Raw genomic sequence first — 15,008 nt, forward strand, 5'->3', positions numbered from 1 at the left:
TAATAGCTCATGAATGAATCTCCACTACAGTTTGAATGATGAAATGCCCAGAAAACAGATCATTGATTAAATTTTCTCTTGCTGCCTTCTCAGAAAATCTTGGTGGCAGTCACAGTGTTTGATTATGACAAGATAGGTAAGAATGATGCCATTGGAAAAATCTTCGTGGGCAATAAGGCTACTGGCTTAGGTCTGAAGCACTGGACTGACATGCTGGCTAATCCACGCCGTCCCATTGCCCAGTGGCACCCATTGCAGCCAGAGGAGGAAATTGATGGCCAGCTGGCAAAGCTGAATGCAAAGAAGTAACACATCTCACCAACCAGCTAATGCACTAACTCAGAAATCCAATCTTCATCCCTACTTTGCATGAATTTCACGACTTCACACATGACTATTTGTCAAAAGTCCTGCTCAAAAAAAAAGAAAAAAAAAAAGACATTGTAGAATATCTGAAACTCTTTTTGAGCATCACATTTCCCACATTAACGTATGCTGAGAAGAATGGTGTTGAGTTACCGGGTGACTGGTTAATGAATGATCGACTTTTAGTCTTTCCTTCATTTGAAGAATCTCATTCTTAGGGCGCTGACACTGAATGGAAGTATTGGTGAAGACAATGCTGGATATATATATATAAAAAAAAGGCTTTAGTTTAGTTTATAGAGCATGCTTTACTTACCTCCCCACTGCTCTGCGTGCATCACGCCCAGTATTGTGTCTTGCTAATAACTGTGCTTTAACTTGCAATAGAAAGTACTGTAATTTGGGGTTATTTCCTGCATAAAGTTTGTCTTAAGTCTATCAATGCGAAGAGATTCAAGTGCAGATGAATCAGGTTGAGATCAATGAATGCAACAATGAATTCTGGAATATGTATGACATTTTTCTTGATTTTATCAGCTCACATATGAGATGGTGCAAACAGTGCAGCAGAACCATATAGCAGGGATGATGCAGTTGTCTGACTTAACTTGCTTGTTTTGTGTTGCCACGAAGGCCCATCTATGCATTTAGCTTCAACCCACATTTCTGTGTCTTCAGACAGGTGTAATGTACGACAGGAATACAAGGGTGCCTTCCTGATATGACACTTTGAGAAGTAGTGCAGGTTTTATTGTTTATTTTAAAGTGGTTGAATATTGTTCAAAATGTGTCAGGGACACTGTGAATGTGCCATTTGAAATCTGGCTATGTTGACCACTTGGATGTAAAACCTTACTTATCCATTGTAGAAGTAAGGCACTAAAAAGGATTACCAATGATGCTGAAAACAGTGCTGACTATGCTTCTTTGATTTCTGTTGTTTAGTAAAAGACAGTGCCATTTTGGTTATTATGTTTTGACATTCATTAAAACGATTCCACGTCATTGGCTGATGTTGTAGTTCTACTGTAATTCACTTCAATATTTCTGTAGTTTCTGCTGAAACAACATGAGGATTTCTGTCAAAGACGAAATGTTTTTATAGATTATTGAATTTGAAATGTAAGATGCAGCTTTGATTTTTAAAAGGAAGTATTAATGAGGTTTGTAGAATCTAAACATAGCAACTGTATCATCAAACATATACAATACACACACCCTGGACCATCTGCTTGAACCAAATAGAGCTGCAGAATAGAGCATGTATCATGCCTCGCAGTATTTTGTCTTGTTTGAATCACTCGGTCGGGACACAAGCTTTTTGATCCTGGAGACAAAGTGCTGCAATATGGTGATGTTGAAACTTGTAGGCAAATTATTAGTGTAATGTTTAGTGGCTTGGAAGCAAAAAAGGACACAAAGAATTGATTATTATAAAGGGATGACTGAGGATAGAACATTTAAAATGTTGACATTTAAATTCCACTGAATTTACCAATGACCTGATCTCTTTCCTGTAGCAGCTCCTCTTAACTAAAGAATCATGACTGTCCCCATATTGGTTTCTTTGAGTTAAATGTAGACATATGTAGGATTAAAATTGTCATTTATTGCAGGAACCTTAAAAACCCCCAAAAATAGCTTTAGAAAATGGATGACTCTTTCTCTAATCACACGTGGTGACAACCTGAACCTGAAAAATCTTCCGAATTTACCGGGAGGGAAAAGAGTCAGTATCACTTTCTTATAATTCAAATCATTGTAACTGAAATCATTATTAATGACAACTAATTTCTGGCTTCAAACACTGTCTAGAGCCTCTCTGTTGTTGAGTTTCACTGCTTACGTAGGTAATTTTGGATTCTGAACTGGCCATGAATTGATGGAACTGGACACATGTCCAGGGTTTTACCCCATCCCTTGTGGATTATCTCCAGGGATTGGCTCCAGCCCACTCATCCACTCAACCGGAGTTGATACATTGATGTTATCAGTGAATTCTATGTGAGACAAAATCAGGGAATCTGTGTTTTGTGAATTAGTTTCTTTAAATCAAAAAATCCAAAATCAGATCTTGGGAGGCCAACACATTCAAATATTTTCTCAGAATTTCAGAAACTGGAAAAAATTAACTCATAGAAATTTGTGTCTACATTGAGTGCTTTTAAATGTCAACATGGATTTTTCAGGACATTTTTATAAGGGGGCAGTTTGTTTAAAAAAAAAAAGTTAAGTCAGTCGTTCGTTTGCATCCACGTCGCCAGCAGAAGTATCTAATGGTGAGCAGCGGCACATTGACAGGTTCATCCACAGTACTTCTTTACAATTGTTAACATATGCATCCCGCAAAATTTGTTAATAGGCTACAGCATGTATTTACAAAATGATGTAAATAGCTGCATGTTTTAAAGAGGAACCATAATTATATTGTGTATGTGTGTTTGTGTTCTGTGTCATTTTTATAATAAAACAGAGTATCAAAAAAGGATGCACTGACTGCAAAGTGTATGAATTTCTGCTGAATGTATGTCTGAACCATCCATGTTTGGCTTACCAGACTCCATGAATGCCTCAGTTAAAAACACAGCTGATTTTAGTGTCACATGGAAATCCATTGCGTTTTCATCCAACTGCATGATCGTCTGATTTTCCGTCATTGTTTTTATGTGTCTCTACGCTAGTGTGTTTTTTTTCCTCAGGCTACAAGTCATGTAATAATTGTTCGTTTCTGAGTGTATTAATACATAATCAGTTAATTGTATATATTTCAAAACAGGAGAATACTTGTTGTCTCCTTAATTTTCTATCTCAGTGTACCTAAGTGTTTCCTTTATGTACTCCTGCCAGACGGGTGTCAAGTCTTAGTTAATCAAATGTCAGTGCCGTACATTAGCTAACTGACTTGTAGCCCCTTTTTCGTCACACTTCATTAAATTGTACCTCCTCATCTTGTTGCTTTTCAAGCAAATTAGCTTTTATCTAAATTGGAGGATAAACTAAACTGAATTCAGTTAATTCATTATTCAGTAGTGTCTTCTTTGCTTCATAAGTAATTAAATATTATTACAGCATACCAGATTATTGATGCTGTTCTTTTAAGTAGCTACCATCTAATAATCAAGCAATCAATATTTTTTTTTCATTACAAATGCCACTGTATGAACTGATATACTTTAACTAAGGGATTACAATAGGATGAGCTGGTGTTGTGTTGCTTGTGCATGCTCTGAGATACTGACGCTGTCTACCACATCATTTACAATGTGGGCCTTCATTTTTTTGCTTTTTGAGTCATTATCATTTACATTTGGATAAATCCTTATTTATAAGATGGAGTGCATGGAGATGAACGCGCCTAATCCTCCCTGCACTCTATCTTTCACATTAAGACTGTGTTTCTGGTTTCGAGGAGATGAGCTGAAGACAGGGGATTAATGTCTAATTCCAATATCTTTTTTGTGGAGAAGCACCTCATTACACCCTTTAGTACACTGTGTGTCAGCACATCCTCTACTCTTTGATATAGAACTTATATTTTACATGTGCTAGTTTATGTATTTTCAACAGGAGTGTAGAGCCGGCATTCGTTAAATGGTCTTCTGTTAAGGTATGTTAGCACTTCTCTGCGATGCAGGCAACAAAATCCCTGTCTTCCTGGGTCTCACAAGCTGTCTTGGGCACAGAGCAGACCCAAACAGTGCAGATTCAACATTCAACATTCGAAATGCAATACTGCCAACCTGCTGCTTCGGTAATGTTCCTTTACAGTCATGATCCTGTTAAGTCAACATAGCCATATAACAGAACATCCAAAGACAGTCCGGCTCGCTTATATATTCACTTACCCAGCAACATAGACAAGGGAAATGCTTGAATGTCGTTCGTCATTCTTGTTTTGTCTTGTTGTAGAGGTGTGTCAATAGTTGTGCCTTTTTGTGAACTGCATGATTTAATTCTGTACAGAATCCATGTTTTTCCAGCAGAAAAGCAAACAAAAAAGACCAAAAAAGTTGTACTCATACATCATTCTGTGTAGAACTGAAGTACTCAAGGGAACCAAAATATGAGGATGTGATCAGAGCATATCTCTGTGTTGTTCATATGTAATAATAGGAAATAAAGGCATTTTAAGTAGCTTTGTCCCATGTGTTGTGTAAATGTATGTAGAGGATGCATTTCCACTTATGGCCAGCGGGTGGCGTTGAATGCATAAAATAAATGCCAAGAAACAGTTTAGTAGCTGAGTGTGACACATAGATGACAGCCCAGCGTTTAAAAAATGTAAAAAGACACAGTTTTATGCCTTTAAATAAAGGATATCATATTCACCATTTACTGATAAAGTCCATGTGATTTGATCAAAATCACCACAACTCCTACTTAATTGACGCTAATATGACAGATTAATAAATGCATGCGATTGAACCGATATTTTACAAGAAAGCTAAATTTGTTTTGACACTTTTATAGGGAAAAAATAGATAAATACATAATTTTTTTAAACATTTTTTTCTATTTAAACTTGTAAGCAAAAGATCGTGTTACTTGCAATATCATCAGTCAAGGTAAAGCTCTTAAATCAGAGACGACACTCCTACGTTCCTAAAAAATGTTTCTCATCCATCACCCACTGTCCCTGATAGTTCAGAGCCCATTTTCATGATCTGCATATGGAATAGGCCAAATATTGCTGTTTCCATGGCAATGCTTCTTTGGAAATACCTGCAATATTTTGTCCATTTTTGTGAAAGTGTCTACTCAGTGACAAAATTTTATATACTGTTTACTTGAGGACAATTTACTCATGTAAAGACAGTAATAAGAAACACATAAACTGGCATTTGCCTTTATTTAGAAATATTTAGTGAGTTTACATTTTAAATTTTAAATTGATGTATTGTGCGTTTACAGTTGGACAAATGTGTCTTCTTATAGGTGAACAGGATGGAAAATCAGTATTAAATCAACATCTCTTTCATCTTTCTAAACAATCAGTAGAAAGGGCTCAGTTTAATACATTCTGCTGACCAATGTACATATCTTTTCAGAGGATGGACTTATGCTTTCAGAAATTTAAAGGATACAGATTAAAATATGACTTCTTGAATCCTTTCTTCTTCTTCCCTCCTGTCTGCTTCCCTTCTCACTTGGAGAGTTTGGTGATGACACGGATTAAAGCCCCATTCTCATCCTTTAGTCTCTGGTTTTCCATCTTAAGCTCTGCTTTAATCTGAGGGAAAAGAGAGTATAAAAACATAAGGATGGACAGAATATCTAAAAAGTCCTACAACTCGTCCCAGGTAGAGCATTTCTGCTTACAGTGGTTAGTATAAGGATTTGCTTGTTCTTAATTTGTAGTTTAAAAGTAAGTTCATATTTTGGTAGTGTCTTCATGGACTACACACCAAGGACTGGTTTTTATTTCTGGTCATGTCAGCAATCTTTTCAGCCTTGGTCACATCAAATGGGAGGTAGCAGGAAGCATATTCAGAGAACAACAGACCACCCGCAGCTAATTTACCTCTTAAAACAAAGGCATAAGCTTGGATTCTTGCAAAACCACAAGTAAACATTTTTTGCTATAAACAATATTTACTTTGAGTACAAAATTTGTTTCACTAGATTTGATCGACAGTGACCACAACACCCCGTAACTGTCATAGCATTTACATACAATATTAATAAATACAATGAATCTTGATCTGTGCAGAGACCACTTTTTAAAAGTTGTGCATAACACAGGAGAGAGAAACACATGGATACAGAAAGGTGTCTTCAAAGAGAAAAAAAATTCTTGCTCACAAAGTGGACAGTAACAAGGTCCTGCTTAAAGTGAAACTCAATACAAGTTTGCTGGTGTTTATAAATGATGGACGTAGCTTCAGGGTCTGAAAAGTGAAAGCAATGTAAAAGTGCCTTAAACCTACAGTCTGTCTTATCACCAGCATGAGATGGTTCCTGCATGTTCAGTTGTATAGTAATCTATGGGGGGAAAAAAATGCTTTTTGGCTCCTTTGATCTATGGCCAGGGTAAACACTCTCCTGAGGTCTTAGTTGCTACTTTTAAGTTCTCTTTTTAGACTCTGGACCCCATTCAAGTCAAATAGGATGAAAAAACCAGGTATGCTGCAGAGAGGACCTACCTTGTGACTCATAGTTTGCTACTGTATAAGTGTTCAGTGCTTCTTGGTTTCTCAATCTGATCCATGGCCTGAGGCTTCTAAACCTATTTCTAACCAAACCTGATATCATACTGACTATGGTATGTCCATCTTTTATCTACATTCTATAAAGGTTTCTGGTTTCTACTCTTATTAGTAACTGGTACAGAAAGAAAACTGGCCTAAAGAATAAAGGACAGACTGATCTTTATTAAACAAATACAATAATGTGTTCATACACACTGACAGACAGATACTTTTAGACCAGTTTTGAATAATTTCTCTGTTGTAAAGGTATATTTTTAGACCAGCATCTTTGTTTAGGTCTCTCATTCACAGACAACAAGAGATTTTTGTTTGCATTCACTTGTGCAGAACACAGCAGACATTTGTGGGCTATACGCTGCAGATGAATACTGATTGCTCAGTCACTGCAGTGCTCACACATTCCACAGCCAGCAGAGCATAATGGTGACAAATGATGTCAGCTAAAGCCACTGAAGACAAAACAGCTGAGACCACAGCACCAAGTTACAACCAAACACTTACTGTATATTCTCAAAAGAGACTTAATGTTCAAATTCAGTTTTAAGGCATTTATAAAACATTTACCTTCAGTTGTTCTTCCATATCTGATATCCTCTTTTTAAGGCTCCAGCTTTCCTTTAAGTATAATCATTAAAGGTAATTAAAATAAATGAGTAAAAATGCTTAAAAAACACTTCTCCTCTTGAGTCCATACCTTTTTTTCTGCTTCTAGCACATTGGCCCCACAGTCATCCTGTCTCCCCTTCTGCAGCAAAGAGAGATTACTATGAGAAAAGATTGCAATTTATGGAGAGAGCTTGATTCTACAGTCTCTGTTACCAATGTCTCATATTTATGTAAAAAGAAATGGACTGTTGCCCTTTTTAAACAGATGGTTAATTTGTTTCTCAGTAGTGTTTCTGGATCATTACTTCAGCCTTGCTTAGAGTACCTGTGCTCTCTCCAGCTGGTCTTGCATCATGGTGAGTTCCTGTTTACTTGTTTCCAGTCGGGACTTGAGCCTTTGATTTGTTGCCAGTGCCTTTTCATACATCTACAAAATACCCACATGTTAGCATTTCCACCACCAAACACTGCCACCAGGACTCTTTTTTGTGGTAGTTTCAGTTTTCATCATTTGCCATCAGGGTCAGATTTCTTCCTTAAAATATCTTGACAGACATTAGATTGCCATTAGGTTTAGTATATGTGTTACATGTATAATGAATCATATTGACTTTGGAGACTTTTTTCCTCCCGTGATGTTCACATTAGTGGCTGTGAGGGAAATGCTTCAACAAGTTTTGGATGAATCACTCATGGCACTTGTGTTTGTCAAGATAAGCTGTGCTATCTTTGGTGATCATATTACTTTCATAAAGCGACATAGAACCCATTAGCATCTTAGTATCTGTCCCCCTGAATATCTGATTCTGATTCATTTTCATATAATGTCATATGAATAAACTATTTTTCTCATCTGACAACATTAAAAACATTTCTATTTGAAATTAGATTTGATTATTATCAGCAGTAGCTCCCATTCTATTCATCATTTTCATTAAATCCAAATGTTACGAATTATTGAGCCCACTGAATCTCTGTGTGTTCTTTTTATTTTTGTTCTTTTATTACAGTACATAATCATCTACAGTACTGTCAAAAAGTAGCACTCACAATCTACATATTACAAATCTATCGCATACCTTTTTATAATCATTATTTGCTGTCTCTTCTTGTGCCTTTTTCCTTGCAGATAGTCTGTTCTCTCTTTGTAAAAAGTAGGACTCAGCATGGTTTGTTGATGTGTCATTGGAGACATCAGATGATCCCGATGATCCCAATCTGAAGACACAGGAGATGTATGTAACTATTAATTCAGATTTAGCACACTCTTGGCCCAATTGAATGGATATACTCCTGTCAGTAATGGATAGATTCCTGTTTTTGCTGTCATTCTGGTAATACGTGGTAATGCCTTTCTTACTGATGGTGTAAATCAAATTAGAAGAACCTTACCTAGACAGCCTCTCATGCTGAAATGAGAAGAAAATGTTTTAGAAAGGGGTGCAATCTGACCAAAGTTTAAAAAAAAAATACAGTATGACAACCACACTAAGCACTTTTAAAAACATTCCTGATTATCACAACCAAGATATCAGCAGTGCTTAACCCCAACTTAAACCTTACATTGCATAAGGAACCATTTCAAACCCATTTTCCAGCACATGCACAAACAAAATAAAGGTAATTTGGACTCAGAGTATATTTTATTACATGCGCAATGTCAGCGAATATAGATACAGACTATATTATTAATATTCATGCAATCGCATGTCTGGGTTTCTGGGAAATTACTTGTTCAAGAATTATGTTGAAAGGGACTTTTAGTGGGGAAAAAAAAGGTTTATGGCAGTCTGAAATTCTCAGCCAAGTTAAAGGGGGGGAGAGGAAATGATTCCTTAAATAAACTGACAAGCACAGATAGCTAAAACACATCCAAAAAAGGTAATAACTACTGCACCGACTACTGCTTACCTCTAACTTAGGAAATAATTTCCTTAGGAGATGACAAAATATAGGATAATAAATACATCAACTTATAAGGTTAGTAATTATAGTATAGTATGAAATATAAGGACTATATATATGGTACAAAGTCTTCCACACCAGTTCTGCTGAGTTGACAGTTGAGATCCAGTGACTGGGAAGGCCATAGCATATTTTTTTAAAGTTTGTTTCCTTTTGTGATTTGAAATTTTAAAGTTAAGACCACTAGCAACAATAAGAAGAAAAAAGTGGATGTAAAATGTACACTTGTGCTGCCACATTCAACTGTAGTGAAACTATAGACTGTATCTAAACAATGGACTTAGCTTTCTGTTCTGAAGACTACAGCCATTGTAAAAGTCCCTTGAGCCTCTATTCTTCCGTGGCCAGCAACTGGCAGTGCCTATGATGCAAATAGAAGTCAGACTCTATAGAAATCATCCACTGGCTCCTCTGATCCATGAGCTCAACAAAAACTCTTCTGCCCCCTGAATAGTCTCTAGCACTTGCTTGAAATATGTTTACCGTTACTGCAAAAAATTGTTATGTTGTCCCCGTGCCTGCATGTGTTTTTGTACTGGCACTCAGGCTTTCGCTCAAGATATGTATTTGTGGTTTATCTGTTCATTTTAAATTGGCCATAAACATGAGGTAGATAAAGTACTTAGATTATATATGCTTGTAGCTCGTAGCTTGTAGTCCAAAGCACTTTGAGTGGTCAGTAAGACTATAAAACACCACATGAGTTCCACTCCATTTCCATTTCCTACAAGCGCCTTCAGTTTAATGTCACTCATGAAATTTGGTTTCAAAACAGCTAGCAGTGGCAAACATGCTCAACTAGAAGTTTCACTGCAGGACCAGTTATAGATGATGTCACAGTGGCTATATCCAGCTTTATCTACAATCTGTGAGTGTAACTCAGCACCATAGAGTATAGGAAATAAAGCTGTTTTTTAACACGTGTTTACTGCTTTTTTGTGTATTTTAACTCAGATTGCTCTTGTTATCTAATGCTAACCAACTAGTTTCTGTGTCTGAATTCAACCAAATAGCAAGAGGAAATGAAAAATAAACAGAGAGCCAAGGCAAAACTAAACAGTCATTTTAGAAAAAGGTCAGACTGGAGTCTTCGTTTCAACAGTTGGATGTGTTTGCAAATGCTGTTTCTTTTGCTCTCCATGCTGACTGCTTACTTGCATGCACCCAAACCTGCTAAATCATTGGTCAATAGCACTCAGACTACAAGCAGCCTATAAACAGAAACATTTTCACTACCAAACATTATGTCCCTTGCCTACAGATTATGGACATCCATATAAAGAATTTCTTTATTAAAATTAGTAGGAACAAATTAGCAACACTATTATGTGCTTGGAGGACTTCTTGGATACTTGTTATTGTTATACTTTAAAGATTTGTCTGCAATAGGTATAATCTGGTAAGATTTTATCATTTGATTAGCAAACGTTATGGCACAAACATCCTAACCTTAGAGAGCAAAAGAAAATATATGCCCAAATCCTGTGGTGACATTAGCATTTAGCTGAAAGCACTGCTGTTCCTAAATACAGCCTTGTAAAGATACTAGCATGGCTGTCCACTTTTGTGTGATGTGAGAGATTAAAAGGCAAGAAAACAAAATACAGCCTCCAGTAGACAAAAATAGCTTTGCCACGTTTCTTTTCTAAACCCACCTTTTAATCCTCAAGTGTGCTTTCTGTTTATTCATCATAAGAAAAGCTCCTACTGTATCTCTTTTAGTGCAAACAATACGTTTGTTTAAAGCTTGAAAAAGTAATGATCTTGCTTTTTGCCTGTACTTCTGCATTTTGTCTTTTAGAAAATTCAAACAGAGAATTGTCTTGTTAATATAAGACAGTCCACACAGTTACAGTTTACACTGCATCTTTATTCTTTCAGAGACCTTTGGTAGAGACTGTAGTATAAACTTAAGCCAAAAAGCCGATATGTATCCTATGCCTGAGGGCTACATGTCACGTGAAACTGATAAAGTAAGCTAAATTCTCTAAAGAAGAGACGGGGTTTTAAGTTGAAGGCACATTGTGTAAACAGTGATACGCTTCACTTCAGACATTTATGGGACCTTTAAAGAGATGACATCCAGTCATGTCTGCAAACCTTGCCATGCTAGGTAAATGACAATGAACAATATACTGTATTCAGACCTGGAAAAAGTTCTGATTTATATTAAGCAGTATCGCACAGAAACAGATGCTGATCAAAAAGTTTTTGTGTCTTTGTCTCATGAAGGACTGACTCCATCTGAAATCTGTCCTCCAGCCTTCCCAGATTCTGTGAGCGACTTTTTGTCTAATGACCAGCTATTCCCAAATGGAAAATATGAGCTTCCCTTAGGACTAGCGGAGAGATAAACATCCATAAATACTGGGTTCCCACAAGTCAGTCCTCCAAGCACTCTGTCCCTCTTTCCTTCTGTTCCTCTTCATCCTGTCTTTCATCCCCCCTGCTCTGTCTCTCTTTCTCTCTATTTTTCTCTTGCCTCCTCCTCCTCCTTTCTTCCTGTTGCCCTTTCTCTCACAAACTTTTCTCTGCGTCACACCATATATTTTTCTCAAGAGGTTCTTGGTTTGCATAAACAGATAAGACTAACTGCTTATTACAACATTTCCTTCAAGTTTTCTGCTCCCTTGCTCACGAACATCAATGTGTAGCTTTATTTATCAGTTTCTGTGTTACTATGGTCATTTGAACTATCCCCATATACAGTAATGAACAATATAAAACTGCACATTCTCCACATGGTTTATTACAAGTATCTAATAATCTAACTGCACAGACCCTAGAGTGCAATAAAAGAAGTAATCCTAAAGATAAGCTTACTAAATTACCACAAAATCACCTCTGCAGTGATAGAATGTCAAACTGGACTACCAAAATAAAACATTGTAATCATGTTGCAGAAACAGTTGAAGACACATGAAGTCCAGCATATTTTGAGAAATTCTACTTCCCTAATTTTTCCTAATTGTACTGCATAAATCATAGAAAATGATTAGCTAATGCCACACAATTATGTCCAAAAAACAAAACAGACCAAAAAAATAGATTGGATTGAAGGCAGTGATGAGTTATGTGTGTTCTAATGTTCAGAAATACCTCTGTGGCTTGTTTTCAACACATTTCTTCGACAATGACCGAACCTCAAAGTTAATGTTTTCCTTTTATGGCATTTCCTGCCACTAAACAAACACTTAAAAGATTAAAGACAATCAGGCCTTACCCGCAGGCTCTTAGTAGTGGCAACAGAAGAAACTGGACAAGAGTCAGAGAGCTGCTTTCTGATGCGTGACGGATCTTTGTTGTGAGAGGGTAGAGATGACATCGCTCCTGGGCAGCTGGAACCACTGCATGCAGCAGTACTGTCGTCAGAAGTATGTCCAATTTTTTTTAATGTCCTTCTTAAACAAAAGAGAAGTAGAGAGATATGTATTTTTTATCCAGTAAGATTAAAATCAGATTTGTTTTTTCTTTGGTAAAAGGACAATCCAAGCGTCTTCTTCACGTGATAGAAAGACATTGCATATCAGAAGAGAGTGAAACAATTGCACAAGTGTGAGATAGTGGGGGGAAGTGGTGGGAGAGGGGAGTAGGCGGGCTGCAATGTGTGTGCGTGTGCATGTGTGTGTGTGTACCAAAGGATTTTATAGCAGCATTGTGTAAAGGAATTAACAAACGAGAGTAAAAATTACAAATACAAATACAATAAAAAGTCATATTAATAGTGTTTTAAAATGAATATACATTATTCTCTTTTTTTAAGAAAAGCCTGTTTTGTATATTACGGTGTAACTTTGATGCAATGTAAATTCTGTAAATGTGATGCTGTATGTAATGCAAAGGGAAGTAAACATATTTCAAGGCAAAGAATTTTTTTTCCCTTGTGAATTAAAATGTGATTTACTATAGAGTCCTTTAAGCAAAAGGGAACCAAGGCTTTTACATTAAAATAAATAAATGAAAACCTACCAGTTTAAATAACTAGCGGAAGACACATCTGAATGCACAGTAGTAAAGGAAGGAAAAGTAATAATAAAAACATATAGGGTGCTTGGCCATGGAGACATGTGTATACTATGTCTTACAGTATATTCTGTAAAGGTTAAAGGTTAATCTTTTGACCGAGCTCCAAGTTGCATGTGTCTGTGGTTACATTAGTTGCAATGCAGTGTAGCTCAAAGGCAGTTTTTGGCATTCATTTATCTAAAAAGGGTACATTTTCTGTGAGTTATTCACAAATAATGCACTGCTGTAAATGTGTGCCAGTGGTAAAGACACTTTTTTTTTTTGCAAAAATATCTGATTCTGAGTAGTTTCTCAGCATTATGAGAGGTGAAAGTTTTAGGAATCTTAGTCATACCAAACTAGGGCTTGGTTTTATTTCTTGTTTCAGCCTCAGTCAGTGTACACATCATCTCCATGTACTCTAATCACATTAAAATCTAATAATTCTACAAATTTAAATTTTTACACGAATGCTGATGGGATCACATCGTACATGATGTAACTGCAACTGAAGAAGAATTCTGGATTATTCTATTTATTTCATGCTGGACAACAGCGAGAAAGTACAGTTTACATAAAGTGCAACATCCTAACAATGCAGGAGTCAGTCAGTCACTTAAAAAGGGCTTGCTGTTGTCTATTAATCAGTTTCAGTTCAAAGGCTGAGGAAGGATGACAGTAGTCCACTTAACATGAGAAATCTGAGGTATAGATACATTTAACAGTAACCTGTAAACTGGCTACAAAAAAAATAAATAACGATTAACGGCACATATCCTCTAGTTACAAAGGTTTTGTTTTCTCCATATCCCCTTTATTCAGTATGCTTCATCATCATATGGTAGTAACCAGGCACCACCTGCTGGCAGAAAACAGTAGCTTTCACAAAATAACTTCACACTGAGAGAACTGTGTACAGTGATTTCCCGTTTTTAAATTGCTATAACTGACTCGTTGGCCTATAATATGTGAAACATATGTCAAATGCATCCCTAAGGAATGATATCAAGTCATCTTGAGCCACAAACATGACATTCTTGTCATAAGGTAGAACCCACAATATGGGAACCTGACATTTATGTATCCTTTATTTATCCAGTTAAAAAGTCTAATTGACATTAAAAATGACTTAAAGAGAAATCGGACCAAGAGGATGGCAGAAATATAACCCCTTTGTAAACCCTGTTCACTCTATTTAGTAATATAAGTAAAGACATTATAAAAAGCACATGGAAACATCACGATCGGACACATTCACAGGGCTTCATCAAACCGTCATTAGCAACAAACTAAAATGTGCTGAAAAGAACGGACACTGCAAAGCAAAGAAAAACACTGCTCCTGTAAACAGGCGCTAGCTACCGTCTAGTAGCTTGAAGACCCAAATACTGTCAAGACACACCTCAGCTTAGGCCTCTACAGGCTTGGCGTTGTGACTCAGACGCCCAAGCTCACCACAGCACTGAAGCTGCTCCACGCCGAAGGAGTGAGCAGCTCTTCAACAACTTTTACTGTTGGGTGGCTAATTGCTGAGTGAACCCAGCTGTGCACTGGCTAACCGGGGGAACTGGATGGCGGCCAAAGTCAGGTGAGAAGGAAAACGGGACACACAAAAACACATAACAAGTTTGCTAGAGCCGTAACAGTTACACGTTTATCTATGAAGTGAAACTGCAATGCTTCCATTATTTTATTTATATCTTGGTGCCTTGTTTTTAAACTCGTGTATATATGACGTGCGTGTGTGTTTTAATGCAACTTCCGAAGGATAGCTAAATGAAATAAGTAACTATATAAGTACTTAATATTAATTAAGTACTTATATAGTTGATTAGAGGCGATAAAGTTAGATAATTT

General features: G+C 36.7%; 2 protein-coding genes across 6 annotated transcripts in view; one reads left to right on the forward strand and one right to left on the reverse strand.

Moving 5' to 3' along the window:
* syt2b (synaptotagmin IIb) overlaps window positions 1–4,500 on the forward strand; it is a 28,227-nt gene extending 23,727 nt beyond the window's left edge. For all 4 annotated transcript variants that reach the window (XM_085161373.1, XM_085161371.1, XM_085161374.1 and 1 more), the window contains one exon: window positions 94–4,500. In XM_085161373.1, the coding sequence (XP_085017499.1) occupies window positions 94–309 (216 nt within the window). In that variant the 3' untranslated portion in view covers window positions 310–4,500. The remainder of the gene's footprint in view (window positions 1–93) is intronic.
* LOC146518002 (protein phosphatase 1 regulatory subunit 12B-like) lies at window positions 2,581–14,677 on the reverse strand. 2 transcript variants are annotated; one of them, XM_085161377.1, is made up of 8 exons: window positions 14,550–14,677; window positions 12,370–12,544; window positions 8,574–8,590; window positions 8,261–8,399; window positions 7,507–7,608; window positions 7,270–7,320; window positions 7,140–7,190; window positions 2,581–5,596 (listed from the first exon to the last, which is right to left on the reverse strand). In XM_085161377.1, the coding sequence occupies exons 2-8, from the start codon at window positions 12,469–12,471 to the stop codon at window positions 5,510–5,512; spliced, it is 549 nt and encodes a 182-aa protein (XP_085017503.1). In that variant the 5' UTR covers window positions 12,472–12,544; window positions 14,550–14,677; the 3' UTR covers window positions 2,581–5,509. The 2 variants fall into 2 exon arrangements, with proteins under 2 accessions (XP_085017503.1, XP_085017505.1); XM_085161379.1 differs by lacking the exons at window positions 7,140–7,190; window positions 14,550–14,677 and having other exon boundaries at window positions 12,370–12,847.
* Window positions 14,678–15,008: the final 331 nt, after the last annotated feature.

Source organism: Neolamprologus multifasciatus, chromosome 5 (assembly GCF_963576455.1).
Source record: "Neolamprologus multifasciatus chromosome 5, fNeoMul1.2, whole genome shotgun sequence".
In the NCBI taxonomy this organism is placed as follows: Eukaryota; Metazoa; Chordata; class Actinopteri; order Cichliformes; family Cichlidae; genus Neolamprologus; species Neolamprologus multifasciatus.

Bases quoted from the DNA above. Each gene is read 5' to 3' on its own strand.
- LOC146518002 (XM_085161377.1), bottom strand. From the start codon at position 12,471: ATGTCATCTCTACCCTCTCACAACAAAGATCCGTCACGCATCAGAAAG. The intron at 7,321-7,506 runs GTACTCTAAGCA...TCTTTGCTGCAG, and splicing joins ACCAGCTGGAGAGAGCACAG to AAGGGGAGACAGGATGACTG. The intron at 7,191-7,269 runs GTATGGACTCAA...TTATACTTAAAG, and splicing joins TGCTAGAAGCAGAAAAAAAG to GAAAGCTGGAGCCTTAAAAA.